The 27,017-nt window shown below is 41.9% G+C and overlaps 2 protein-coding genes across 2 annotated transcripts in view; one reads left to right on the forward strand and one right to left on the reverse strand.

Annotated features, from left to right (window-relative positions):
• The first annotated feature begins 293 nt into the window (after nucleotides 1-293).
• On the forward strand, nucleotides 294-7,996 carry ddx51 (DEAD (Asp-Glu-Ala-Asp) box polypeptide 51). Its single transcript, XM_030046549.1, has 16 exons — nucleotides 294-539; nucleotides 754-1,088; nucleotides 1,905-2,077; nucleotides 2,185-2,335; nucleotides 2,565-2,710; nucleotides 3,587-3,658; nucleotides 3,794-3,900; nucleotides 4,361-4,469; nucleotides 4,646-4,791; nucleotides 5,418-5,628; nucleotides 6,149-6,264; nucleotides 6,382-6,498; nucleotides 6,657-6,758; nucleotides 6,961-7,024; nucleotides 7,122-7,256; nucleotides 7,848-7,996. The coding sequence occupies exons 1-16, from the start codon at nucleotides 517-519 to the stop codon at nucleotides 7,863-7,865; spliced, it is 2,025 nt and encodes a 674-aa protein (XP_029902409.1). The 5' UTR covers nucleotides 294-516; the 3' UTR covers nucleotides 7,866-7,996.
• Nucleotides 7,997-9,985: 1,989 nt separating this feature from the next.
• tnfrsf21 (tumor necrosis factor receptor superfamily, member 21) overlaps nucleotides 9,986-27,017 on the reverse strand; it is a 46,274-nt gene continuing 29,242 nt past the window's right edge. The window contains exons 4-6 of the mRNA XM_030047376.1: nucleotides 25,772-26,037; nucleotides 14,642-14,927; nucleotides 9,986-13,072 (exon numbers count right to left, since the gene is read on the reverse strand). Coding sequence (XP_029903236.1) covers nucleotides 12,843-13,072; nucleotides 14,642-14,927; nucleotides 25,772-26,037 — 782 coding nt within the window. The 3' untranslated portion in view covers nucleotides 9,986-12,842. The remainder of the gene's footprint in view (nucleotides 13,073-14,641; nucleotides 14,928-25,771; nucleotides 26,038-27,017) is intronic.

Consider the following 27,017-nt stretch of genomic DNA (forward strand, 5'->3'; position numbering starts at 1 on the left):
ATGCGCTACGCCCTAGCTTTGTTTTGATTGGTCAACGTCATCACGTGGCTGCATCCACAGGAAGGGGTTGGCTAATGAAAACACGTTTTTATCTTATTGGGGTAAAGATTATGCCACATTCATCTGATTGGGTAAACGACTGATATATTATCTATTGATCATAGCTCAGAAAGGATGTATTGTTTGTTTTATTTTTAAACTGTAGCACCAAGCGGTCTTATTAAAGTGGCAGCGTCCATATTACTGTCAAAAAATGGCGACTGACGTCATTTTCAAGCGCCCCATGGCATGTGTACAAGAAAAACACACGAGAAAGTGTTAGGCGATCACACAGCAGATAGTTGTTTTATCTAACTTTTTTTTTCGAAAGATTACTTTGAAATTTGCAATCTGGACCATGTTTAGCTGACCAGTGGTGTGTGACTGTCTCCCTGCACATTCCCCATACAGGATACTTGAAAAGAAGAAGAGGAAAATAAACTTTCGTAGGACATTTTAGGACATCTTCCTGCTAAAATGTCTCTATTTCTTATGAACAGGTACGTTAGGGGTTGTAATTTTACATTAATTGTTCACATAAATGAAATGTAAATCGTTGTTTCAATTAACTATGATATTACTACTATCTAACTATTTAATAAATGGAGCACAAGAGGTACCCACTACTGAATGAATGACTCCTGTGGCTCTATTCACTCCTTAGTATATCCACACGACTCTATGTATATGTATTGTCTTTGATTTTGTTCACAGATACCTCGGAGATGATGAAGATGAGAGTGTGTCAAACAGAGAGTCTCGGTCCAAGCTTTTGTTGGCCAAACTGCAGCAGAAGGCAAAAGAGAAGGAGAGACACAGAGAGCACCTGCCTAGAGACCAGAGTCATCAACCTGTGGTCAAAAAGAAAAGAAAAACTGAGAAGGGCAACAATGACGAGCCACGGATCTCCAAAAAAAAGAAATTAGAAGTAACACCAACAGTATCTGTGACGTTTGACATATCTGACGCCGTCAGCCATGAAGAGCCTGCCAAGGAGAAAAAGAAGAAGATAAAGAAAGATACAAAACAGGAGATAAATGATCAATCAGGTTTGTGCTCATAACATATTTCCGCCCAAGCTGGAGCTGAACTGTTTGAATGATACCACTTGTTCCAGCATAATACAGTCAATGTTTTTTAAGCAGATGAGTTTTTCCTAAAGAGCCATGGGTCTGAAATGTGACGACACTACGAGACAAAACCCAAGGCTGGCGTTAAGTCAATAAATAGGACATCTTGTGGACTCACTGAATGGATATGTGACCTTTAACACTTATCGGAGGCCTATAATGTGGGCTTACACATATAAAACATGTAAAATGGCTCTATAACCAAACATGTACCCATTTTATTTGTTCAGTAAATCAGCTTAAGGGTCATAATGCAAATGATGGTTTCATTATTATGCTAGACATTATGATTGCTGTTATTAATCACAAATGAGGGGATTGATGATTAAACCAAATTAGGGCCTTCTATTTCAACATGAAGATTATTTTCAACAGCAGTGAACATTTATTACGAAATGAGGTATTTTAATATTGCAGTATGAATGCAGTTAGTAATATAATAGTAATTAGACAGCCTCACTTGGTGTTCTGTAGTGATCAGCTCTGTGCACGGGCTAACATGGCTGTTTAGATAGAGGCAGAGTCCGGACAAAACAGGGCCCAGCGGCAACGTAATGTGAACACAATGAATTATAGATTTAAATGTAACCTTCCTAGGACTTTATGCTGTATATAGGACCCAGCACTGACAAGGTCACTTTCAAAATGTAGCGCATTACAAACAATTTAAATTGCGATGTGGAGTATACTATACACACTGTTCAGTTTGTGTTTTGTTCTTTCTCGGGATTTTAGGTGGTTTGGTAAAAGATGCAGACACTCCTGTTGCTGGAGGAGACAAACAGGTGAACATGGCAGAAGAGGAAGAGGAGACCAAACACAACCGAACAAAACAGGACACAGAGAGGATCTCTGCCCAGACCGGCTTCACAGTTCTTGGAGGATTTGAGAATAAACCGGTCCAAAAGGTACAGAAAATATCACTCATAATGGAAATATCACTCCTTTCTCTGCATGGGTTTGAATCCCACTCTAACTGGTTGGACTCCTCCTGTATGTTCTTTTGCTGCTCCAGGTGCAGAGGATCCTGCCCCAGTGGCTTGCCAAGCCTGATGTGATCAACAGAGACATTAAAAGCAATCTGGTCCCCATCTCTGAAATACAAGGAATCTCTGCTCAGCTTGTGAAGAAGCTAGAAAATAATGGAATTCAACACTTTTTCCCAGGTGACAATAAAGACTAGGTTTCAGCTCATCTTCAATGTTACCTTAAGGATATACTCCAGAGTTTTGGGCAGACTACTCTTTTCCTGACTTACCCAAACTGAGACAAGATGTTTGATACCATTTTCACCTCTTTCCTTTAACAAGTTCATTAAGAGGTGTCAAAATTGTGATTCTGTGACTTTTTTTTTTTGTTTGTTTTTTTGTTTTTTTTTTTCAAATTTTTTCACAGTGCAAGCAGAGGTCATCCCAGCCATACTTGAAAGTGCACACCAAGGGCTGCTGATTGGCCGAGGAGGTTACAGGCCCAGAGATATTTGTGTGTCTGCACCAACGGGCAGCGGAAAGACTCTTGCTTTTGTCATACCTGTCCTACAGGTGAGCGACCTCAAGCAAAGATGAATCACAGCCTGACACTGAATTCTCTCCGAGTCCTATCCTGTTTTCCAGCGCGGAATTGTACCTGTGAATCACGACCTCAAAGTCATGAGTCACGACTTCAAACCGTTCCGGGCATAACCGACAAACATTCTTGTTACAAACAGCAATGGCGGAACGTGCTGTGAGCATGCTTATGTTATTTAATTTCATACACTTAACAGGTAATGGTATATGTAGTATTTACAACGTAAAAAACTACTAGTCCGTGAAGATTCATAGTGTCTACACTTTATATAGATCATAAAGTTTCACCTTACATGTTTCGGCGGTAAGCTTCCGCCTTCATCAGAGGAAGCTTACCGCCGAAACATGTAAGGTAAGAAGAAACCTGTTTCATGTCTGATACAGATGAAACTTTATGATCTGTAAAAAACTACTTTTTATCTCTACCCAATACAATATTTCTCACTGTTGGCTACTTGAAGAACAACCGTCTCCTGTTTGTGTACAAAACATAAACTGCGTGACGTCGAACAAGGAAGCTGGAGTACATTGAGCACAATCGAGTTCACAGGCGTGAATTCACAGGTTTGGCTATAGCCCCACCCACTTTAACCGGTAAACCACCAGTTACGGGTGGCCTGGAACGCAGCATTAGTCCTGTCCTGTTGATATGAGACATTAACCAGAATCTCTTTCCCAGTCCCAATAATATCATAGCCAGTAATTTCATTCTGTCTTCAAATTCTACTGACAGTCAGTGGAGGAGTTCCAGGACTTGTCCCTGTTATTTATTATTGATGCATGGTATGCTGACTGCATTATTTCTCATTTGTTAGTATTTATAAAATGGATTTCTGTGTATGATATCAGGCGCTGATGAAGCGGGTTGTGTGTGAAGTGCGGGCTTTGGCCGTGTTGCCAACCAAAGAGCTTGCCCAACAGGTATCTAAACTTTCAAAACAATTTGCACAATGACTGTTTTGGTTGAATAGGGTGTTATTTCACCCCATTCAATGTCAACACCGCCGTTTGCTCCAGAGGTTTGAAAATGCTTAGCTGACATGTTTCTCCGTGCAGGTTTGCAAAGTCTTTACAACATACGCCGAAGGCACCACTCTGAAAGTTGTCATGCTGGCTGGTCAGAAGTCTTTTGCTGCAGAGCAGGCTTCACTCTCAGAAATGAGGTGAGCGTGAAAACAAAAGGTAGAAGCAACACAATGGTGTGCACATCCAGGTCAAGTTGGCTATTAGTGCAGGACAAATTCATTTGGCCTGACAAAGACCCCAAGTGTCGAAATGCCACTTTCATCTTTAACTGGGAAGGGATGATTGGCCTAAAAAAAGTACAGTATTATGCCATCCCTTGCCTTTAGGGTTATTGAAAATCTTTGGGTCTAATTGTTATATAGTCCTTGATTTCACTAATTCAGAGAGCACTACCTTGAGCGCAGTAGCAATTAGAGTCTTGGTTATTTTTTATCAAAAACTGATCACTGAAATAACATAAGTAAAAGAGTGCAAAAATACTTTCATTGCCTCCATTATAATAATGATAAAATTTATTATCAAAAAATGAAAAGAAAATAAATCACTTGCATAATTGTGTAATTATTATGGAATTGTTCCTTTATGTATTTTCTGCAGAGGTGGCATGAGGCGCAGTTTAGCAGATATTGTTGTGACTACTCCAGGTCGACTGGTCGATCACATCAACAAGAATTCGGGCTTATGTCTGGACCAGCTCAGATTCCTTGTAAGTTCTCATAATCAACACGTCTTACTTAATTTAATCAATTAAAATCATCAATCTGTTTTGAAAAATCCACCACATACTATGTCAAATACTGGGATCCAATAAAAGTCTGCCTTTTCCAAAGAATTTTTCATGGTTTGAGTCTCAGCTGCGACCCTAAACTTGTTCTTAAACAGATTATTGACGAGGCCGACCGGATGATCGACAGCATGCATCATTTTTGGCTCAGTCAAGTAACCAAGTCGGTGTACAGATCTGGGAGTGGACCTGAAGCTGTGTCCATCTTCAAGAGGACTGAGCCCGCGTTCGTCACAGCAGCCAGGTGGGTCAGCCTGTCACCTGAACCCTCACGAGCCACACAGAAAGAAAAACAGTGTCTATTCACCTGATGAACATAAAACCCCAGGTAGCCCAGAAATGTCATTTTCCTGATTTTAATGAATTACTCTCATTCATACTCACTCAGTAGAATTCTTTGAGGAATTTCTTTTATGTACCGCAGTGAAATGCTTGCATGGGAACATAAAAAAGATAGCACAGACACATTTACGTCAAACGTCTTTGGAGGTGTTTATTTTAAATAAACATACAGAGATGCCTAAAAATGCAGGTTTTGGTCATCTTCCCAGCAAACTGCAGTGCTGATTGTTAGGAGTGAGAAACAGGCCTAGTTTCCAAGGCTTTTAGAAATATAAGAGGATGGATATCAACATCTGATAACTTGATCATGCTTAGAAAGCCTGGCAGAGCAAAATAAATCAGAGACACATTTGGAAGACAGTGTGAACTTAGTCAAAGCAAATGTAAAAATGCATCAATGTAAACTTTCCATTATGTTTCACAGTTGGACCAGAACCACAGATTATACCCTAAAAAGTCACAGTTGAACAAATTGAGCATTGCCCCGCCTACAGTAGTAACCATGTGTTCTTCTGTTGCTCCATGCAGCCTGTCTCCACCCCAGATGCCCCTGCAGAAGCTGCTGTTCTCTGCCACCCTCACCCAGAACCCAGAGAAGCTGCAGCAGCTGGGCCTTTACCAGCCCAGACTCTTCAGCTCGGTCCACAGCCACGCTAACAGCCCCACCTGCAGTCAGCTCAGCACGTCAGAGCCCACCTCCCAGACAGAGGACCGATACAACTTCCCCGAGGGTCTGACGGTAAGAGTTCTCAGAAATGCAGAGCCATGAAGTCGCGGCAGTGAAAAAGATGTCTTTGTGTCCTGCACAATCCATGAAAGGAATATGGAACGGTCTCTGTCTGTCTACCTGTATCTCACAGTTTTTCTCTGCTCGTCTGTTTTTGACAAACGGTGGAACAATGTATTTTGGTGCTGACGTTTTCTATATAAACCAGACTGCCCCCACCACAGCACCACTACCAGGGCCAGACCAACAGGGCCCAAAGCCTCACACTCAGTGTCTCTCATGCTGCTTGGTCAAATCTGATGAACCTTTGGGGAATGATGTGTTTTTTACGTTGATATCTAGTACCCTGAAAATGAAACTGATTGGCCCACAACACCACAAAAAGTCCCCAAGCTTCAAGTAGCACCACACAAAAAATTACACCCAGTGCGACTTGCACCAGATGTTAACTCTAACTTGCTTGCTTCTTTTCATGAATGACTGTACCACACAGGCATGTCATTGTTTTGTATGTGTGGATTGTCTCCTCCAGGAGTATTATGTGCACTGCACGCTGACCAAAAAGCCTCTTCTCGTCCTCCACTTTGTCCTGCGCATGAAGTTGAGCCCCATCCTGTGTTTCACCAACTCCAGGGAGGCCGCACACAGGTCGGCTCAAACAACTCTCTGTTTAAAGCCCTTTATGTACCAATGTTTGTGCATGGGATGTCAGTTGCCGGGCACTTTGTTGTGGCATTATTTGGTGATACTGTTTTGTCTCTGCAGACTGTTCCTACTGGTGCAGCTCTTTGGCGGAGTGCAAGCCGCTGAGTTCTCCTCTCGACTCTCTCCCAGTGAGAGAAAGAGGACGCTGAAGGATTTTGAACAGGGAAAGATCCAGCTGTGAGTGTGTGTGTGTGTGTGTGTGTGTGTGCTTAGATTGAATATATGTTGATTTGTGTATAAAGCATCCCACAATTGTAGTTAGTTATTCCTAAATTCGTACTATGTTATGGGAAATGAAAGGGAAACTGTATCAAAACTGTATCATCTCTTCACAGGTTGATTAGCACTGACGCTGCTGCGAGAGGCATCGACATCAATGGGGTCAAATGTGTTTTGAATTATGATGCACCACAATATGTTAGGACTTACATTCACAGGTGAGTTGTTTTCTTATCCTCATTTGCTCAAAATCATCATCAATCAATCATCGGCATTCCCATGACGATCATTTTATTTTATTTAAATACAAAATTATTTGGGAAATTCCGTTTTATTTATTTAATTGTTTGTTCGTTTGTTAGTCCTCCATGTTAACTAGTGCTGTGTCATCATGTTGTGTGCATGTTGTGTTTGCCACAGGATTGGAAGAACAGCGAGGGCAGGAAAATCAGGTCTGGCCTTCACCTTTCTGTTGGCAGTACAGGTAAAACATTATCTCATTCTCATCTCTAAGTTCCAGCCATTCTGCACGTGAGCGTACAGGTGACAGGGAGACAGACAACTGTAATATAACTCCACAGGAGAAGAACTTCCTTAAGATGGTGGCGGAAGCGGGCAGTCCCGGGATCCGAAAGCACATTGTGCAGCCCAAGAATCTGAGGAGTATGGAGGCCGGCTATGAGCAGGCACTGCTGGAGCTGGCCAGCGTCATCAAGGTACCTCAGACATGGGAGCCATCCCAAATTCATGTCTGTGTTACATGCTCAAGTAGACAATTTTTTTCTGGTGCATATCTGGACATGAAGTTCAATAGTGCAGTTTGGTGAAACATACTCATTTTGGATCATGAACTTTCATATTCATGGCTTCCTAATCGTAAGTTTGTGTTTTTGACTTTCAGTTATGAGTTGAACAAATATTTGATCTGGGTTTAGCTGAACAGATTACATAAGAGTTAAACAGGGCCATAGGTCTGTTTCTTAGAAGAATTAAAATAATGATAATCATCATGAAAATTTGTGTATAGGTCAGTCCCAGCCAATGATAACTTAAAAGCGCAAATTCACTTAATCTGTTGATGGATTCAACTAATCAACGCGTGCTGATTGAACTTTTGCTGGTTAAAGACAATTACATTTGAATTATCCACAAATTTGGAAATGTACTCTATATCTTTTGAACTGACGTGCCTTAATATTTTTTGCAGAACAAGCAACTCAGTATGTAACAGTATAGTAGGGGATTTGCTGCTTTCTTACAAATGCTACTCTAAAGTCCATCCTCAGTTATGTTCTTTCTCCTCACAGGAAGAAAAAGCCAAGTAACAGATCCACATGTGCTGAAGCAAGTCCGTCACTTTCAGTGTGAGCCCGAATGTGCCTGACGTAGTTCATATTGACAGTTATTGACCTGTATTTGAAGTCATTTATTTTTTTCCAATAAATAATTAATTAATCCCTGTGTGGTGAAGCTGCTCATTTCAACAAAACTTGCAATTAAGTGAAGAAACGTCATTATCCAACATTCCTGCACCTGACAGGACTGGAAAGGTCATAGGTGATAACCTGTGATGGGGTTGTTGAAACAGAGCAGGTGAAAAGGTAAAACTCTGGTAAAGTGTCCATTTCTATTTAAAAAAAAAAAAAAAAAAAAAAAAAAAAAAGTTGTTCAGTGCAGTAGACTTGGTATTTTATACAGGATAAGGTATACTCCACTGATATTCTTATAAATATTAAATAACCAGGGGCCTCTGTTGTATCAGTATAATAAGCCCGCAGGTGGGTGATGTTACTTTCAAAATAAAACAAGTAGCTGTCACACCTGAAATTTGGGGGGTGGGGGGTGGGGGGTGGTGTATATGATAAAATAGCTGGGGTGAAACTTGGGACCTCATGACATGGAGATCCCATTTTACCGCCTTTAGCTACAACTGGGACACTGACAATGTTTTGTCAAATAATAGGCACCCTTCCAAGCCATGTTGTACAATTTTATATTTTGAAAAATTTACTTGGAACATGGGAGAACGTGAGATATTTCTAATCTGTGTAAAGCCCTGTAAAAATACAGTACACGAAGAGGAGGGCCTCCCGCCAAAAAAAATCTATTTTAGACAATGAAACGAGACTTGATCTGTCTTACGGATGGCGTCCATCTGTAAAGAACAGTATAAATCAGATAGATGTCGTTCATAAGACAGTTCAATAGTCCTATTTTCTCTGATATCTGACCTCATCTTGGAAGGGTACCTTATTGTTTTTTCCATTTCCTGTCACTGCAATCATTTTCTTTTGACCCAGGGCAGCACTCCCTTCAGCTTCAAAAGTCTATTACCAAGTCTATTACCAAGTTGGAACACATTCTGTTTTATTTTGAAGATTGTGCCAGTTGTTACGCCAAGTTTGGCGTTCATGCGGAGTCATGATGAGAAATGCATCCTCTTTGTAAATTTGGTTACGTTTGGGCAGGGGTATCCTCAGGTTAAGGTTAGGGCAAACAGGGGTGGATGCATTTCTCGGCAGGGATGCGAAACTCAGCGTAACACAGGCCAAATACATATAAAAAGCCACTTTTGCAACAGATTGTCAGTGTATTAGTGTGAGATAGTGACAGTTTTAATACACCACGCTGTATAGTTCAGATGAATTGAAGCTATAACTGGTTAAATATTTCATGCAGTCACTTCACGGTCTGGGTGCTGCATGTCTTGAGTTCTTTTACTTTTTGTGGTTGTGAATGTTTGTGCTCTGCTCAACCATTGAAATGTTACTAGGAATCTAAACAAGGAAGCTGAGTTAATTAACAATGCTGTTTACGTGTGTGTGCGTGCATGTGTGTGGGAACACATACGAGGTTGAGTCACTTACAGTAACAATGGGCTTGGTAGGTAAATAACCTATTGTATTTATTATTTTTAAACCAGTAATGCCTGTTAGGTTAGAAAGTAATCCAATGGTTAACTTATCAAATACCTCTATGTCACCTTGCACCTTACGTAGGACATAAGTCTTTATATAACAAGGACAAGTTCACCCAAAATAAAAAAACGAAGATTTTTTTTTTATCCACCCAAATAACCCTAACCCTAAACTTTATTAAAAGGTAGAATTTATGGAAGAGCTGTTGTACTGAACTATAGGTGGACCTAATAAAGTGGCCACAGATTGTACATGTATGCATGTATCAATTATTTCAAGAAAAAAAAAAAAAACTCACATTAATGTAGAATGGTGCTCCAAAATCAAATATATCATCTACTGGTATAAGTATTAAGTCCCTATTGTGTATGGTTTTTGAGTTACTGAGTTCACAAGAACCTGTCCACACACACACACACACACACTCTGACTGACAGATACCACTGTGGTGACACAATATATATAACATGTGCCTTGTACCTTTTGCAGGGCTACAAACCTTGAGTAAATGACAGCCACAGGCAGCGTTATGACAAATGTTCTGAGCTTTAATTGGTTGATTTTAAGAGGTTACATAGTAGTAAACATACTGATTACACGTGTGAAGTTTGATTAAATCATCCGCCGACATGTGCATTTCAAACCTCAACCACTCTCCCTCCAGCATCACCTCCACACGCTCACACCCCTGCTGGTCTCCACAGTGATGTGGACAGCAAGCTCACACATCAGAGTCACAGTCCTCATCTTTCATTTCATTTCATTTCATCATCATCCTCATCCTCATCAACATCCCCATCACCAGTCCGCAGCAGTGCAATCTTCACTCTTCACTCAGTCTGGAATACTTTAAATAGCTAATAGTCCGGGGTCGAGCGCCCCAGTTTCAGGCCAAACCGGTGGGTGTTCACGTCTAGCACCAGAGTAGCTTGGACTGGCTTGGCGAGGAGACATGTGCTGCTCTCACGGCGCCTGTTCAACTCAACGCCAAACACTTCACAGCGAAATCATCTTTTGAACGTCAGTGAGTTTTTGGTGGTGCTTTTTTTTTTATTATATATATTTTTTATTATTATTGTAGGAACATGGAATTCAGAAGGAGCGGAAATAGTACATAGTTTCTTTCTCCTTTAAATCAAGTACAACGAAGTAGACAGATTTCAAGTAGAGTATGGAGTATGCATATCTTACATCCCAGTGAGGTCGTCGTGTCACACCAAGCGGAGGAGAAATATATCTGAATGCCCGTCAGAACATGACATACACTGTTGCAACTGGGTAATCAAAATGCTAAAAAAAAAAAAAAAGAAAAGAAAAAAGAAAAGCTACAACAATAATATAATTCAAAATAAATGTTTTTTTTTTTTAAATGACAACATAATCAAATGTTAGTTAACAGCATTTCAGAGTAAAAGAAAGAGAGTGGCAAGGAGAGAGAAAATACATGTCTGCCTCTCCCATAGAGAAAACAATTAGTGCATCAATATTGTTACATTTTTAGTATCAGCTACACATGTAGCAACATACAACTGCGTGAAAAAGAAATCTTTTTTTTGTCGTTTTTTTTACTGTTTCTATAGCACTGAAACGCTCAGACGCCTGTGTCTGATCCAGAAACACACAGACACGAAGCTCCAAAATGTATCAAGAACACTTTTTTTTTTTTTTTTTTTAAATGCTACATTGTTGAGGCGAAGAGGGCCAGCTAGCAGTGAGTGTAATGTTTAATGTGCGTAGTGGTGGTAGTAGTATTTGTGGTACACTGTCCGTGAGTCCAACAGTAACAGAGCTCCCAAAGCGACGTATCTAAACAGCTTTAGATATATGGCTTTGGTTCCAGAGACACAGGCCTGGGCACGGGACGCTCAGCCCCCGTCCCGTTCTCTGATTGGATGTTGTTTTGGAGCCGTTCTCCAAAAATCAACAAGTTCAAGGCAAAGCCATATATTGTAATATTTCAGGATTAGATTACTTAACCTTTTGGGTATTCTCACACCAGATTATTTCAATGTTTAATCCAATATTTTAGATATATGGCTTTGCTTCCAGAGCAGCAGGTCAGGGCATACAGCACTGCACCCCTGTTGTTCTGGCAGAGTGGTTACACACTATGAAGCTTAGACCTACACAGTTCATCTTCTCTACAGTATGTGTAGGCAGGTTGGCATGGGAACATGGAGCTACCCAGAGTAGGGGTTGAAAAACGGGAGACTTATCAGGGTCAGGCACATGACTTTAGGGTCAATCCTCATCTGGGCATCTATGAATGTATTTACAATTTTTTGAGATACCTAGACTGCACTTGATTTATCTTGCAAGACACTTAAACACCTTAAACTCTGAAGGATAATACCAGTGTCATTCAGAGTTATAACCCATTTACCACTTCCATCAAACATTTTTCCATGCGTGCTGTATGTGATAAGAAGAAATGTGACACTTAAATTAAGGCAGTATGTTTTTGAGATGTTTTTTTTCCTGGTAGATGACTTCCGAGTATTTTTTTTCTTGTGAACGTCAGGTGACTGATAAAAAGCAGAGCACTGATATGAAACCACTCATCTGTAGTAAAATGAAAGAATGCCAGTACGGAAACAAAGGTTCGGTTTCATGGATTACCTCACTCTTTTCAAAGTCTGCTGACAAACCAGGAGTGCTGTAGATAATGAAGAGGAACTTGGATGATGGGCACAAACTTCAGAAAACACTGGTATTATCATTTAAAAGTGAACACATTACCTGCAGGTTAAGATAAACAAAGCAAACCTTATATTTTCCCCCAGTAGTCAAATTATATTTATCTTCTTTTCCATGTTTTCCCTAGTGTGGGGAATCAAGATCATTATATTTGGGTAACTCTGTCCCTGCTAGAGTTGTGTAACACTGCCTTGAAAAGGGCAAGGAGTACCGGCTGAACACATGTAATTAATTCTGAATTCACCTAATTACATGAATTGCTTTAAAGTGTTGACCCTGTATCGTAGCCTTAAGGACGGTGCTAGAGGATAGAGGTGCTTTGAAGGAGTAACAGTGTGTATACAGAAGGCAACAAAAGAGGGAGTCGGGAGGACACTGGGGACCTGTGTGTCAGGTAAGTCCACCGAAAAACTTGGAAAGACTTATATTGGAGGAATTAGGTCACCCACTTGGCCACAATAAGAAGCTTGAGCCACCCAAGAATGTGAAGTGACATCAAATCAAGAGTCCATCTGCTCAGCTCATGCGGTGATCAGATCAATCGATTCAAGAACCAAAAATTCACCTGCAACTAAATCACTCCTAGATCCTTGAACACCAGAACTGACTCTTCCTTTCCACTTTGAAATTCTGTTTTGATTCCCGTGCCAATAACCCAGCTGGTTCTCCACCACCCTGCTTCCTCGGCTATAGCAGGTCGGGGAGGTGGCTGTAGACGGAGTCCAGCAGCGTCTGGCTGGCCTCCTGACTCTTCACTCCCGCGATCTCAAACAGCCGGTCCAGCTTGTCCTCTGCGGCCGGGATCTCCTCGATGACGTGCAGCTCTTCGGGGTTCAGGATGTGCAGCATGTCGTCGAAGATGGGCTGCAAGTCGCACGGGTCCAGACGCACTTGCCGAAGCACGGTGTCTTTCTTCTCTGCAAAAGGCACAGAGACAGGCAGAGGAGAGTCAAGTCACTGAAGGCATCTGGATCATAAAAGGTTATAATGGTGTGTGAGGTAAAAGAGGCTTATGTGGATGTAAGAGGAATCAAAGAGAAAAAAAAAATGGCAGAGGGTGAAAAATAAAGAAAAGACAGGAAAGACTAGCCAAAGAAAAACTGTAAGAACTGCTATTTATTCAGTGGATGGCTGTTATCTTGGTAACAGCTATGCTTTATTATTGTACCTACTTTTTTTAAAAAAAACTTTTCTTAATTCATGTCTGTCTCTACTGCTTATCTAATTACCTTTAAATTATTCTAGTTTTATTGTCTATAATACATCCAGTATCAGTAACTGTTGCAAGGAGTGAACACTAAATTTTATTAAAATTATAATAAGAATGAGAATAATAAAAAACGAATTGCATTAATAATTACTTACAAATAATGTAAACAATAAGCTTAATCATAGATACAACTTTTTCAAAATCAAATATCTTTAAATGGAAACAGCTCTTATTAAAATCCAAGTGTTTTTTTTCAGCTGCTGCTCATAAAATAAACCATTATTGCTCACACACACTGTTCACTGTCAGTAAATACAAAAAAATTCACAAACCTAGGCGCAATACTCGAAGCGTCCACATGGGGGCAGCCAACACACATAAACCATCTATATATGAGTGCATGGTAACATTATTTTCAGTGACAGGGCTGTATGAGACACATTAGTGTCTAAATAATTTACTAAGGGTGTGAAAATTTGACACCACTAATATACAAAGTCTTCACAGCCTACTGCTAAGGTTTTTTTTTTTTCTCTCTGACAAATATCCAGCGACCAGAAACGCTATGAGAGACAAAAGATGTGACACGCTGTTTGATCACATTTACTCAGTCGTTGCCTTTAGGAGGGGTTTTGTGAAATGGAGGCTTATTCAAGTGAGTCATGCTGTTCTCTTTCAAGTCCGCCTGACTGATGGAAGTGTCTGGATACGGCCCTCCTGCTTGACTCGGAGAGGGAAGAATGAATTTAGCTTCTGTTTTTGTTTTGGGTGCATGATGTGAATAAGTATGTGTGCTCATGAGAACACTGCACTGACCAGAAATAATTGTCTTTGTCTGTTTTGTGCGTGCTTGTGTGTGTGTGTGTGTGTGTGTGTGTGTGGGCTGCAATAGAGGTGAACTCCCATCTACTCTAATGTACACCTCTAAAAAACATCACTGCATAAGTGTGCTGTGTGCAATTTGCTGTCATCACCTTACAGAATTTCTAGCTATTGAAATCCAAAAATCCAAAAAGAGTCAGCTCACTGCCACTTGGGGTCGCTAACGTTCAAAAATTGCATTACGCAGGTTTAATGTTACTCCTGCTTGCACCATTTTACATCCTCAAGTGAATATAGAGGGGAAAAAAACAGATGCCTGAAAAAAAAGCAACAGCTGGAGTCTGTGAAAACATCAAGGGAAAACAGAATAACAGCATTCAACTGTTATTTCCCCAAGTTCTGTTGTATTGTTATTGGATCCTGTTTGGTTCTGTTCTGGTCGGTCCTGGCTCACCTTTGGTAATGAATGAGCCGGTCCTGCTGAGGGCGGAGTCTTTGCTGGAGGTGGAGTCGCAGCGGAGCAGGGGTTCTGATTCGTCGGGGAAGAAACCCTTGGTTCGGTCCACCGGTGACTGTTCCACCGCTGTGCCGCCGGCCCCGCCCACAACACTGCCGGTGCTGCCGCCGCCGCCACTGCCACTACTGCTGCCAGTGCCACTGCCGGGAGACTCCGGCGGCTTGTGCACGGGGCTGAGGCTTTGACTTACATTCACTGAGGTCATCAGCTGGTTAATGTCAAACTGCACAGGGGAGAAGGAACAGGGAGGTATAGAGAGGGGAGAAGAAGGAAGAGGGAGATGAAGAAGGAGAAGAAGAAAACGGAGGGAGAGAGAGAGAGAAGGAGGGGGGAGAGAAGGATAAACGTCAGTGTTCAGAAAGCAATGTTTGAATATTCAGTGTTGTCTGTGTGTGTGTGTATGCCAGTGTGTAGGTTGAGTGACACAGATCTGCCCTGACCTCTCTGCCCTAAACCACCCACCACACACACACACACACACACACACACACACACACCGATCAAGACATCTAGCCTGGTATTTACTGCCCACAGAGCACATGGGCTCCTGTCACACCCAATTAACATTCAATTGAATTGCATTGTACTGTAGCACAGGACACAGACTTTGTTTGCCTGTATCTTTCACTCTCTCTCTCTCTCTCTCTCCTTCTTCAGTCTCTCTCTCTCTCCCTCCCTATCCCTCTATCTCTCCTATTTTTTATTCTCTCTCTATGCCCCTTCTTTGTCTTTCTCTCTCACCATAACCATCCATAATTCTCTAAAATTTCCTTTATCGCTTTCCCATCCCTGCATTTGTTTTTGCTCTCACCATCCCTCTATTTCTTTATCATTCACTATCCTTTAATTTGTCTCCATTTTATCATAATCTTCCATGTCTTTTTAATCTCAAATCCTTGATTTCATTTTCTCCTTTCCTCGTTTCCCCATCCTTCCATCTCTGCCTTTCTCTCTCATTCCCTCTCATTCAGTGTTTCTGCTCCTTTCCCTGTCCTCCCCTCTTTCTCTTGCCTCGGCTTTCCTTCCACCCCCTCTCTTTGGTGTGGTAATGAACCTGTGGTTTGAACCAGTAGTGACTGGTTTTGCGAGTGAGATCATGAGAGCACATCTTGTTTTTCCCAGCGCGAGTCCACTCAGACCTAAAGGTCGTGGCAGCGGAGGGGTCAGTTCATTCACTCAGCAGAATGGATATGGAAAATGTAGGCGGGGAACAAAAAGATCCCGCGTCACAGCTGATAGGACACTCAATCTGTCTCGAAAAAACATTAGTTAAAGGAACAGTTCACACAAAATAACAACTTGGCCATTATCTTGTCACCCCTGCACCATGCCAGTTGAAACACAGTTGAAGCGTCTTTATTAATAGGTGGCTAGCGCAACTCCATCAAAGTCTTCCAAAGCCAGCTGATCACATCCTGCATGGAACGACCAGCATTTACAGCGTTATGTAGCTCACAGCCTTTGATTGCAAAACAGCTCTCCTCAAGAACTGTGAGAACTGATCTTGCACGTCCTCACCCAGCAGAAAGTGGACACCCAAAATCTGGGTGTGTTTTGCTCAACTCAAAAACCAGTGTGCACCGGCCTTAGCTGTAGGTTACTATGGAGTTGTGCTAACTTCTCCCCTGTGTGGTGCATGGACAGAGACACTACACTGGGGACTGCTCACTGGTCTGAAGGCCCATTACTCCAAAACCCCAATAAAATGTCCCATTGGTATAAAAACAAACCTTCATCCCAAAAAGAAACACCCATTATTCTGAAACCCAAATGGTTCGAAAAAATGTCCATTCTATATATTTGGTTAAGTTTCGGGAGGGGTTTCCTCTGGTCAAGGTTAGGGTGGATGCTTTTATTGGCAGGGATTCAAAACTCAGCATTACACCTGCAGTCACTGTATTTTTGGAGCAACGGGCCAGTGGGACAGTGGGCATTTGTTTGAAGGATAACTTTCCGTTGGACTAATGCAGTTTCAGTCCAATGGGACATTTATTGGACTATTGGGGTTTTGGAAACATGGGCCGTCGGACCAGTGGCATGGCACCACTTCACTATGATTCAAGCGGCATGGTGACGGGGGTGAGTAGGTCTAGATAATGATACAGTTTTTCATTTTTGGGGTGAACCGGTTCTTTACGACTTCACTTATGTCAGTGAAAATCCATTCTTTTCCATAATGACTCAATACCGGGGCCCGCAGTGGAGAATTCAGTCTGTTATTATGGATTTCTGCTCAATACAATATCAGACCTCTACAGTGTAAAGGTTAGACACAAAAACACCAGAGCTCCTCTCTCCCTCGCTTTCTGTCTCTCTATTCAGTCGTGACTCTGGGTCAGCGGGGCAGAGTCACAATCAACTTATGTGACACTTACAAAACAAAACAAACCCTCTTTCTCGCTCACAGTGTCACGCACTCTCAACCATGTGCACAAAGACGCACAAACATTCAAACACGCACACAGGCTTGCACATACAAACAGAGGCGAGGGCACGCCAGCATTCACACAGGAGCAGATGCGACCGTGACAAGATACCATTAGGAGCAGATGTTGCAAAACGAAAACACAGAGACCCACGAGGGAGCACAAACAACAAATTTAGCAGCCTCGGGAGACTGGACGTCAGCGGACACGTACAACACAGGCTAGGCTGAGGAGCTCAAATAATCTGTTATTCAGCTTTGTGGTATCCAAGATCCAGTTTTCTCACAGTGGTGTGCAACCATTTTGGCCCACAACGGCCACATGACAAATTTCTCCAATTTAGCCTACTTGGTAAGTTGCAGGAAAAAGTCTCAAGGCTACAGCAAAACTATCTACATAAATACAGTTTTCCATCAGCATCCTGCTTCACTTGCATACAGTTTAACACATCCACCTGAGAGCAACTGGGGCCTTGCTCAACAGCACTCTGACCTTGTTTTTTTTTTTTTTTTTTTTTTAATTTTAACTTTCCATGCCTTCATTTTCCCAGCTGCATCTGGGATTTGAACAGATGACCTTCCATTCACAGGACAGCTTCTCCAGTCTCTCTGTATTGTATACCCTCTAAAAACATCTCCTATCTCTACAACATGAAAACCTTGAAATCTCTCCTGACCCCATGGTTGGGATTTTCTAGTTGCCATTCACTTTTGGAAAGGTGTGGAACAGATGCTTGTTGGGAAAATCTACAATCTATTGTTTTATTGTTATATTTTTCTTACTGTATTGTTAGTGATTTTGTTTGAGGTTATTGTCTTTTATATTGCTGTTTTGGTAGTTTAACTTCCTTGATTTGCTTCCTATCACCACGGTGCCTTGGAAAGCTCTGCGTAAGGAATCATTTTTATCCAGAACAAATCTACAAAGCAACATCACATGATTAGCATAGACATCCACATTTCATGGTTTTGCATGTTTCTATGGTGGTCAAGCTTCTTGTAACATCATATGTAGGCTAAGCTACCTTACAGCTAGCAAACACTGGGTTAGGTTCCATTTAATAAACTGTAATTCAAAGCTCAGCTTCAACACTTCCACCTGGTGAATTTCCTTCGGGATGAATAAAGTATCTATCTATCTATCTATCTATCTGGTACTGCATAAAATAAGTGGATGTGATGGGTTCAGCTATCCAGCAAAAGAACTACTTAATGTTTCCTTAAAATGCTACCAAATCAGGGAACTTCACTTGGATGTGTCCAGTGTTTCCTACTGTAATTTGGTCTTTTTTCATTTCAAAAGCCACGTATCCTAATTAAGGTGGCGGGGTGCTGGAGCTTGTCCCAGCGCTGACTGGGTGGACACCCTGGACAGGTCGCATGTCCATCACAGGACAGACACATACAATCTGTTAAATCTAAACAAATATCTTTGTAGGTTTCTCACACTTGCAGTAAAACACAGCTAGATAATATGTATTTTGTGTTAATATTTTTTATTGTTGCAAAGAAGTAGTGTGATGTGCGCAGTTCAGTTTTGGTGACGTTGCTGTGATGAATTCCTCGCCCTGTGAACACGACGGCCAGCCTGCCGCTGTGTGAAAGGCTGCCACCTCTCCGGGTCCACTGCAGAGAGCACCTTTAACCACGGGGAATCTGATTTCACCTCTCTTGGCAGTCTTACCAAGATCAGGTCTGAGCCACTGAGGACTGAGCTGGGGGACGGCAGCAGTCACAGCAGGGAAAAATAGTATCGCTGTTCCAGAAACTTCCCAGGCTGCTCTGAGTCAGACCAATAAGACTGGTGTGAGTGAGTGAGTGTGTGTGTGTGTGTGTGTGTGAATACTCCTATCAGCACAGCACACAGCAAGACTTAGACACACATACACACACACACGAGCACAGCCAGCACAGGGCTAGCCTAATTGGGTGAACTTGCTACGATATGAGTGGCGCAGGGGACAAGCACAGGCACTGGGGAAATTTTGATTAATTACATTACAAATGGTGGAGCAAAAAGAAAAAAAAAATCTCACTTGGCTGTAATTACTCCCAAAACAGATGGGCTATTAACTAAGATACAGCCAAGACAGGAACTTGGCCCAGCAGTGCTCTGCATCTCACTGGGAAGAGCCACTGCTGTCACATCACACCAGAGCCAAATGTGATTAAAAAAAAAAAAAAGTGCACATTTACATGCTGCTGACTTGCTTTGCTTAAATGTGACCATCGTATAGGCTGTAACTTGGATCTCCAAAATGTAGACTTTCACTCATTCATCTGTGACATTTGGGTGCACTAATATAGGATTATTTTCATAGCTGATGAATCAGTTCATGCTTTATCATTTGGCCTATGAAATGTTAAAAATAATGACAATCGGTTGTCACAAGGGTCTAGAGTGAAATTAGTTCTTCAGTCTGATGAGGAACCAAAAAACATTCTTAGCATTTGTGAAGCTATAACCAGGAAATGTTAAGTATTTTTTTCTTGGGAAGTGTCTAAAATCAATTAATCAATCAATTATCAAAAATTATAATACATAAACGTCCAGTCAGTCGACTAATCAAATAATCTATTAATAATCAGACTTACACTAATGTGAAAATGCCACGGTTCGTGAGAATTGTTTAGACAAAATGTCAGTGCTGATTCCATGTTTTTTTGTCGATTGAGCCGAAACGTTCCTCATTTCAGTCAACGTTAATTTTTGTCCACCTTCAAGTGTCCTTGAGAAAGTCGCCGAGGCCCTTCCAGCTCCCCGGGGGGGTAGGGGGCTGTGTGACAGGGGGCGATCTGGGAGAGCAAACCTCATGAAAGCGTCCCAGCAGTCACAAACAGATGCAGAACGTCTCTCTGAATCACCTTTAAATGGTTCACTGCGATTTCCGGGAAATTTTGTCGTCACTCCAGAAAGTACGCCATGCGGTTGGGGTTTTATAATCTTGTGGGTCTCATCATGCAAAAGACTGAATAGCAGCTAATGGGACCTGAGTCATAAACACTCAGTCAGAGTGGAAATTGGATTTCACTGTGCCTCTTTGCGGCTATAATGGAAAACCACTATTAAACTGTGATCCTTCCAATAAGTGTTGTTTTTGTCATCCGTTCTCTCTTCAGACGGGAACAAAAGAAAAGAAGAGGGAAAAACGTCAAGCCAACAAAAAGACAAATCACTGAGGGCTTCTGCCTGCCTGCCTGTCTGTCCTCCTCTGTCCCTCTTTCTCTCTTTGTGTTCCTCCTGTGAATAAACCCAATTAAGGGAAAACCACAATCCATTTCCTCAAAAAAAAAAAAAAAAAAAAAAAAAAAAAGGAGAGGTTAGTTATACTTTGTGCCACTATCTTGGTAGTGCAGCTCAGCTCTGAAACACCCAAACACGGATTTAAAAATTACATGAAAATACAGATATCCTGAGGCAAAAATAATTTAACTCAACTTCAATTTTCTATTTTTTTTTTTTTTGGTTTCTCCTGTTTAGGTCCACTGGTTTTTACCCACGATACTCCTCTACTCACCATAAAAAAACATAAAAAATATCTGACAATGAAATCTAACTAAACACTTCTCTGCCTGGACTGTCAGAGACACTCAACACCGTTCCTGTCACTATGGTAACAGCTCTCTGTGTGGTAGAATCTATTTAAGGAATTGTGGGTAATGTAGTATGTCTGCACTGGCGTCGGTAATAAAGCAGATCTCTTAAAAACAAAGTTGAAATCCGAGTAAATAATGGCCTCAGAAGGAGCAGACACTATCACATAACATTGGTGCTGATGGTAATACTTAATATTTTATGGTCGATATAACTTTCTCTTGGCTTTTTTACAACAGTTTAAGATGTTGTTCACTCAACACCCAGCTTAATGTTCTTCTTCAGCAGCTGTCTGGTTACCACCTTGTCTACGGTCAAAACAGGAGTACAGAAAACCTGCTGAGTCTTCACTGGAGCAGGAGTTGACTCTGGTCACCCTGAGGGTATTTCCTGAAAGAGCCTCTTGTCCAGTGTCCCCATGCCGGTTTATCTCGCTGGTCCAGGATTTGAATCTTCTGGTCACCTTGCCTGACTTCTTCTCTAACCTCTAGTTTACCCGCCAAGCAGACACCCAGGGCATCTGCAGGTTCCAGAAAGCCAACTTTGCGAGCACCTTTTACTGCCACCTTGAAATGGATTTAAGACCAATTAAACAGCCGAAAGAAAGAAACAAAACACTGGCAAAAACAGGCTGTTTCCCACTGACAGACAGAGGCGATTCTGGGCACTGTGGGGCCCCAGGCGGAAAACACATCGGGCCCCTCTGACACTCATACACCGCTGTCATGTATCCCACAACTCATATTCAGTTAATAACACATCAAATAACTTTTGCAATAAGCACACATTTTTATTTCCCCATGTTAGGATTTACAAAAACAGCAAAGAAATTAACCCAATATAGTTATAAATAATATCAAATAATAACTTAATACACATAAGATATTTCTTCTCAAATTAATAAAAATTAAGATAATAGTAAAACTCTATACCGTGCAAAAACCCAATATTTTACCTGGCAAGCTGGTTGAGACTAGTTAGTTAAACATTGATAATCATTTGTATTGTGAGCAATACTAATGTAATTGTTATTGTAGCACAGATTGTAGCATGTAAATGTAGGCTGTTTACATTCACAAGGCTCGCTGTCATGGTCATCCTTAATTATCATTTCATTTTGCACTTAAAGCTGTCCTGCTCTCTCCTCCCCTCTTCCTATTTTTTTCTTTTTCTCTTCTTGCGTCCAGAGGTACACCTTCTCTTCATTTTGACACTGGGCACTCTTCAAAACAAACTCCCGCGAGTTGCAGTCAGAAAGACATGCAATTCAGCAAGATGGGGCCCCTTGAGGGGGGTTGATGAACGAGTCATTTCAAATATCAGATGTCAGATAGGCACCCTAGGCTTTTTCGAACAACAGGGTGGACCCAAAAGCGTCAGCCGTCGGGGCCCCCCAAAAAATTGGGGCCCGAAGTAGCTGCCTGCCTTGCCTACCCAGTAAAATTGCAGCTGCTGATTGACTGTAGCTAATGAAAGTTGTTGAACCTGTAAGTCAGCTGGTAAAGAAAAAGGACACGAACGTCTTAAAATTCCAGTGGTTGGGGATTTTTTTGTTCCAAAACAGAGTTCGGGCCAGGAGGTGAGCGCTGTGATCGCAGCACCTGGCCAAGCGATTGTTGAGTCATTGGTGCAGATTAACAACCCTATCAACTCCCTGCAGATACATTATGGTAAGTCGGTGCTATGGGCCAGTAAAAGGCATGCTTATTTGCGCTCTATGAGCTTTTCAGACTTTTTAAAAACTTGCAGATACTCTGGAGAGGAATGTATTTTGATAAATACAAAGAAAAAATACCTTCGCTTCCTATTTCCCTGTATCAGTCTTTCATTCCCTCACTAGCTCTCTCTCTTTCTCCAATTTTCTCTCCTCCTCAAGCATATTAGCTCCGTCTGGTGAAATCTCTGATATGATCCATTCATTAGCCACACACAGAGGAGAGTTATCTAAATGAAACAGCATGGCTGCTCATTAATCACATATTTGTATATATTAACGCCAGAGCCAAAGACACAGGGAGGCACAGCGGAAATCTTTGTCTTAAAACTCATTTTAGAAATAGACTAAAGAAATGTGTGACGGTCCAGTCAGTGTTTTTTCACCAAAATGTATATAGGCTGATGATACTCCACTGAATCATTTTGTGTGAAGATGCAATAAAAGCTTTGTGCAACTCCTCTTAAAGATTACAAATACAGTATGAAGCTTTGGAAGAGCAAAATAAAACTTGTGGGGCACATAACGGCAGCCTCTGTGGAGCAATGCTTCCACTCCCGCATTTTCGCCTTTGGTAGGTCAAACATTTTGTTTACCTCTGGATTACAGACAGGGCTTAAATCATGTAATAATGATGATTCCGGTTATTTGATGATTACATCCCTACTCGGGGCCGTCTACTCACTGCCGCTCACTAACAAGCAATAACGTCAGATGCCTGTGAATGTTTTGTACACAGAGAAAGAACAACACTTTTGGAAGGATGTGATGGAGAAGATCCTCGTGAACCTGCAAACATGCGTCACTCGACGCAGCTCCTCTGTGGGGCTTCATCTCTCATCTCGCAGTGGCAGAGATAAAAATAGTAGCCTGCATCAGACAGACAGCTGACGTTCGATTGTTCCGGGAGGAATGCCATCGATACTGCTAATGTTGTTGTTGTTTTTTTTCACCGTGTGTTCAGTGGTCAAGCCATATATAAGGCTTACGTAATGCACACACTGACAGGGGTCCCCTAAGTGAGTGACATTGACCTGACCTGAGGCCAGTGAGAATTCATATCGATCGGCCCCGGATATTGAGTGACCCATGAAAATGTCCTCATATATCTCACATACATCTCTCTCTCTCTCTCTCACTCTCTCTCAATCACTTTTTCTTTCTTTGTCTTTTTCTCTGTCTCTCTCTATGTTCAGACAGCAGGCAAGCCTGAGCCGGTTTTCATCCACATTGCAATTTCCAAGCAACCCGACTGGATCTGTGTGTTAAGCCAGCACATACAGTGCATTTACCGCCATTAAGAAAACCGGTTGTCATAGTAACGGCACGGGTGTGCGCACACTGAATAAGGGTGTTTTCTGTCCTACTGTTCTGGCTGCGCCAACGTGCTCGTAACATGGAAGTTTCACCATTGCCATACAGAGCACTTTCCTAACTGTGGTGCAGAACGTACTTGTAGCAGAAGAGAAATACATCGTCACAGTTTTAGTTTCACACATGCCTTCCCATTAGAATCACACCCTCGGTGGAAGAGGCATGAACCGTCTTCCTTTTTTTTTTTTTTTTTTTACAGGAACTGACAGTCCCGCTTTTTTGGTTCTCGTCACAGCATGCAATATCAAACGTGTCACATGGGAATTGACGAGGAAAAGCACTTTTAATTCGATCTGAGATATGTTTTCAGAAATGTGATTTGCATCTATTTCCAACCTGATCTGAATGGGTAGAAATGAATGTGTTTTTGAATGTTTTGTTGCTCCCCAGAATTAGAAATGTATCCACTTTGTATCAGGTATGCAAAAAAAAAATCTAATATGTGTTGCCTGTATGAGTGTAGTTTCTGTGTCTCTACCTTGCTCTTCGCCTCTATCTCTTTGTCTGTCTCCCTGCTCCTTGCAGTCTCTTCCTCTGGCATTTCTCTATCAGCTTTATTTTTCTCTCTCTCACACACACACACATGCACACACACAGTAACACAAACACTTCTCCCACCACAGATTTCAGGTTCATCCACAAGTCAACCCATCAGCACACCACTACGGCAACACTAGTCCCTCCAGAACATTGTGTTCTTCAGAGGCTCACCAAGCCTCCCTCACTACACAAGTTATTATGTGCTATCTCATCCGCTATCGATCCGGAGACAGAAAGATAGAGAAATGACCGCCACAGACCATCCATTGATAATTAAGTGGCGGTGACATGTGAAATTACCACAAGTGACGACTGGACTGAGATAGGCCTCTTAGCTGGCGTATCCGTCAAACCAGAACAAGACTTTAACTGTGCTGCGCTAACCTTGGTGAGGACGGTGAAGGGCACGAGGGTTAATGTGATACGAATCAGCGTGAAGCCATAAAAAAGGGAGGAATGGGGGGGGTAGAGGGATTCGGGGAAAGTGGATGGTGATGAATGATGAAAGTGTGGCATCAGGCTTCCTTCCTCTGTCCCCTGTGTGTGTGTGTATGTGTGTGTGTGTGTGTGTGTGTGTGTGTGTGTGTGTGTGTGTGTGTGTGTGTGAGATTTAAAAAATTAAAGTATGAGTCTGATAGCAGGCTGGTCACGGAGTGCCCGTGGGAGAGGATGCCCTTGTGACTTGTGTACTAAGTACCACAGTCATGCTATCACACAGCACTGGGCGTAAGTGCTGGTTTGAGAGAAAAACAAGGTAAAAGAGGGAGAGTATATGCCACAAAAACTTTACTGCACCATAAATCATAAACAGGAATATAGTTTTTGTAAAGAGGCTAAGATGAGCTAAGGGTGGCAGTAATAGTTCACTTTAGCAGAGCAGCTTGTTTGTTTTTTCTGCACATGAGTGTTATGACAGCAGATCACCAATGCCATTCATGTGGGAGGATGACTGCTCATGAACACAATTACAATTACAATTCGCATTTGGCAGACGCTTTTATCCAACATTCGTATGAGATTTTTACACACCACAAGTAAAGATCTATCCAGGAGCAAAGATCTATCCACTTCTGAAGCTCTTCCAGAGTGAACTATAACTTTTATGTAAGCAGCTGCTAAACCACAGGGACTTGCTTCATCATACTGTACAAACACACCATAAGAGATTAGATTTCAATGGGAGAGAGTGCAGGAGGGAGGGAGAGATCAGGGGTGTAGTGCAGTATGTGCCAGTGGTGTTGACAGAGCTGCAGATGGAAAGGACATGAAGACAGGAAAGGTCACAGATGTGTTCCTGGTACAGCACAGCTACCTCTGAACAAACCTGATGATTTTAAACATGAGCAAAATAACAGCTCTAACTCTATCTATCTATCTGTGCTGTATATATGTATATCTATATGTATCTATTGATGTTACCTGTGGATTGTCCTCCATGACATAGCGGATCTTCTCCACCACGTCGATGCGGCGCTGCCGGTGCAAGGCGTTGATCAGCTTGGCCAGGTTGGCGTCGCTGTCCCGGATGGTCCAGTGCTGGAGTGCAGCGTAGGCCCGCTCGTGGTCCGATGCATAGCCATTGGAGAAGGCGGCCACCTCGCGCTCGGTGGCGTTGGCTAGAGACTGATAAATGTCGATCCACTGGCTGCCCACCTGAGCCGACACCAGCTTCAGGATATCCACGCCTGAACAGAAGAAGGGAGAGAGAGAGAGGAAAGACAGGTTAGGAAGCTGATGGATGGCTGTGTGGATGGCAGAATAACCAAGAGGACTGGTGATTACTTGTTTAAGCACTGATTAAAATCAGCCATCCAAAAAAACCTGGATGAAGCAAGACACTTACACTACCAAACTCAAAAAGAGGGTTACAGGAATAAAAAGCTTTGAGGAGAGAGGCCTGTTGAAAGAAAGTCGTCAAACATAGACATGATCCAAGCGTCCCTGGTAGATCATTTCTGCCAGTGCTCCATGCAAAAAACTTTAGCATATATTACACTAAACCAGATACCGGTTTTACAGATGACCAGATTTCTTTCCTGTATAATAATAAGCTCAGTTTACCATGAAGCAGACATTGGGCATATAGGTTGAAAAGGTTCAAACTGCGCTATCTCATGCAACTTGTATTCTGATTATAAGCCTTCTTGAATATAGGACCAGTTTTTGACCATCCCTCCTGTGTAGTGGGCGGAAAAAAAATTCCCAGGTAGATAGGAATTTTTTACATTTGAGTGGTCGTTTTGGCTTATTGGTTAAGTAAAGTATTAAGGTCATGGTTATGTTAATGTTCCAGTTAGGCATAAATTGTTGATATTAGGGAAAATTGGTAATATTAGGGAAAGGCTGCAGTGAATGAATGTGAGTCACTTAAATCTTCTGTCGGCATGCTGGCAAAAAGTCTATTAGCTAGCTCAACAATCAGGAAATAGATATTTAGTGAGGCTTCCTCTCTACCCTCCTTGGATAATAATAGATTTCTCATGAGCACCGTTCACTTCAGCTTCAACCACCTCCCAGCTTGGTATAAGCGAGTGGATTTTAATCAGTCCCCTGCATTTTGAGTGATGTACACCTTCATTTTTATGTAGATCTGATCACTTAAGATGTACTTTAATGTCAGGTGTAAATGGGGTCTTTATCTCACTCCCTGAGAAAGTGGGGAGGT

The sequence above is a fragment of the Myripristis murdjan genome, chromosome 24 (genome assembly GCF_902150065.1).
Source record: "Myripristis murdjan chromosome 24, fMyrMur1.1, whole genome shotgun sequence".
Lineage (NCBI taxonomy): Eukaryota > Metazoa > Chordata > Actinopteri > Holocentriformes > Holocentridae > Myripristis > Myripristis murdjan.

Coding starts and splice junctions, on each gene's coding strand:
- ddx51 (XM_030046549.1), top strand. CDS start 517: ATGTCTCTATTTCTTATGAACAG. Junction 2,711..3,586: donor TTGTCATACCTGTCCTACAG/GTGAGCGACCTC, acceptor GTATGATATCAG/GCGCTGATGAAGCGGGTTGT. Junction 6,759..6,960: donor GTTAGGACTTACATTCACAG/GTGAGTTGTTTT, acceptor TGTTTGCCACAG/GATTGGAAGAACAGCGAGGG.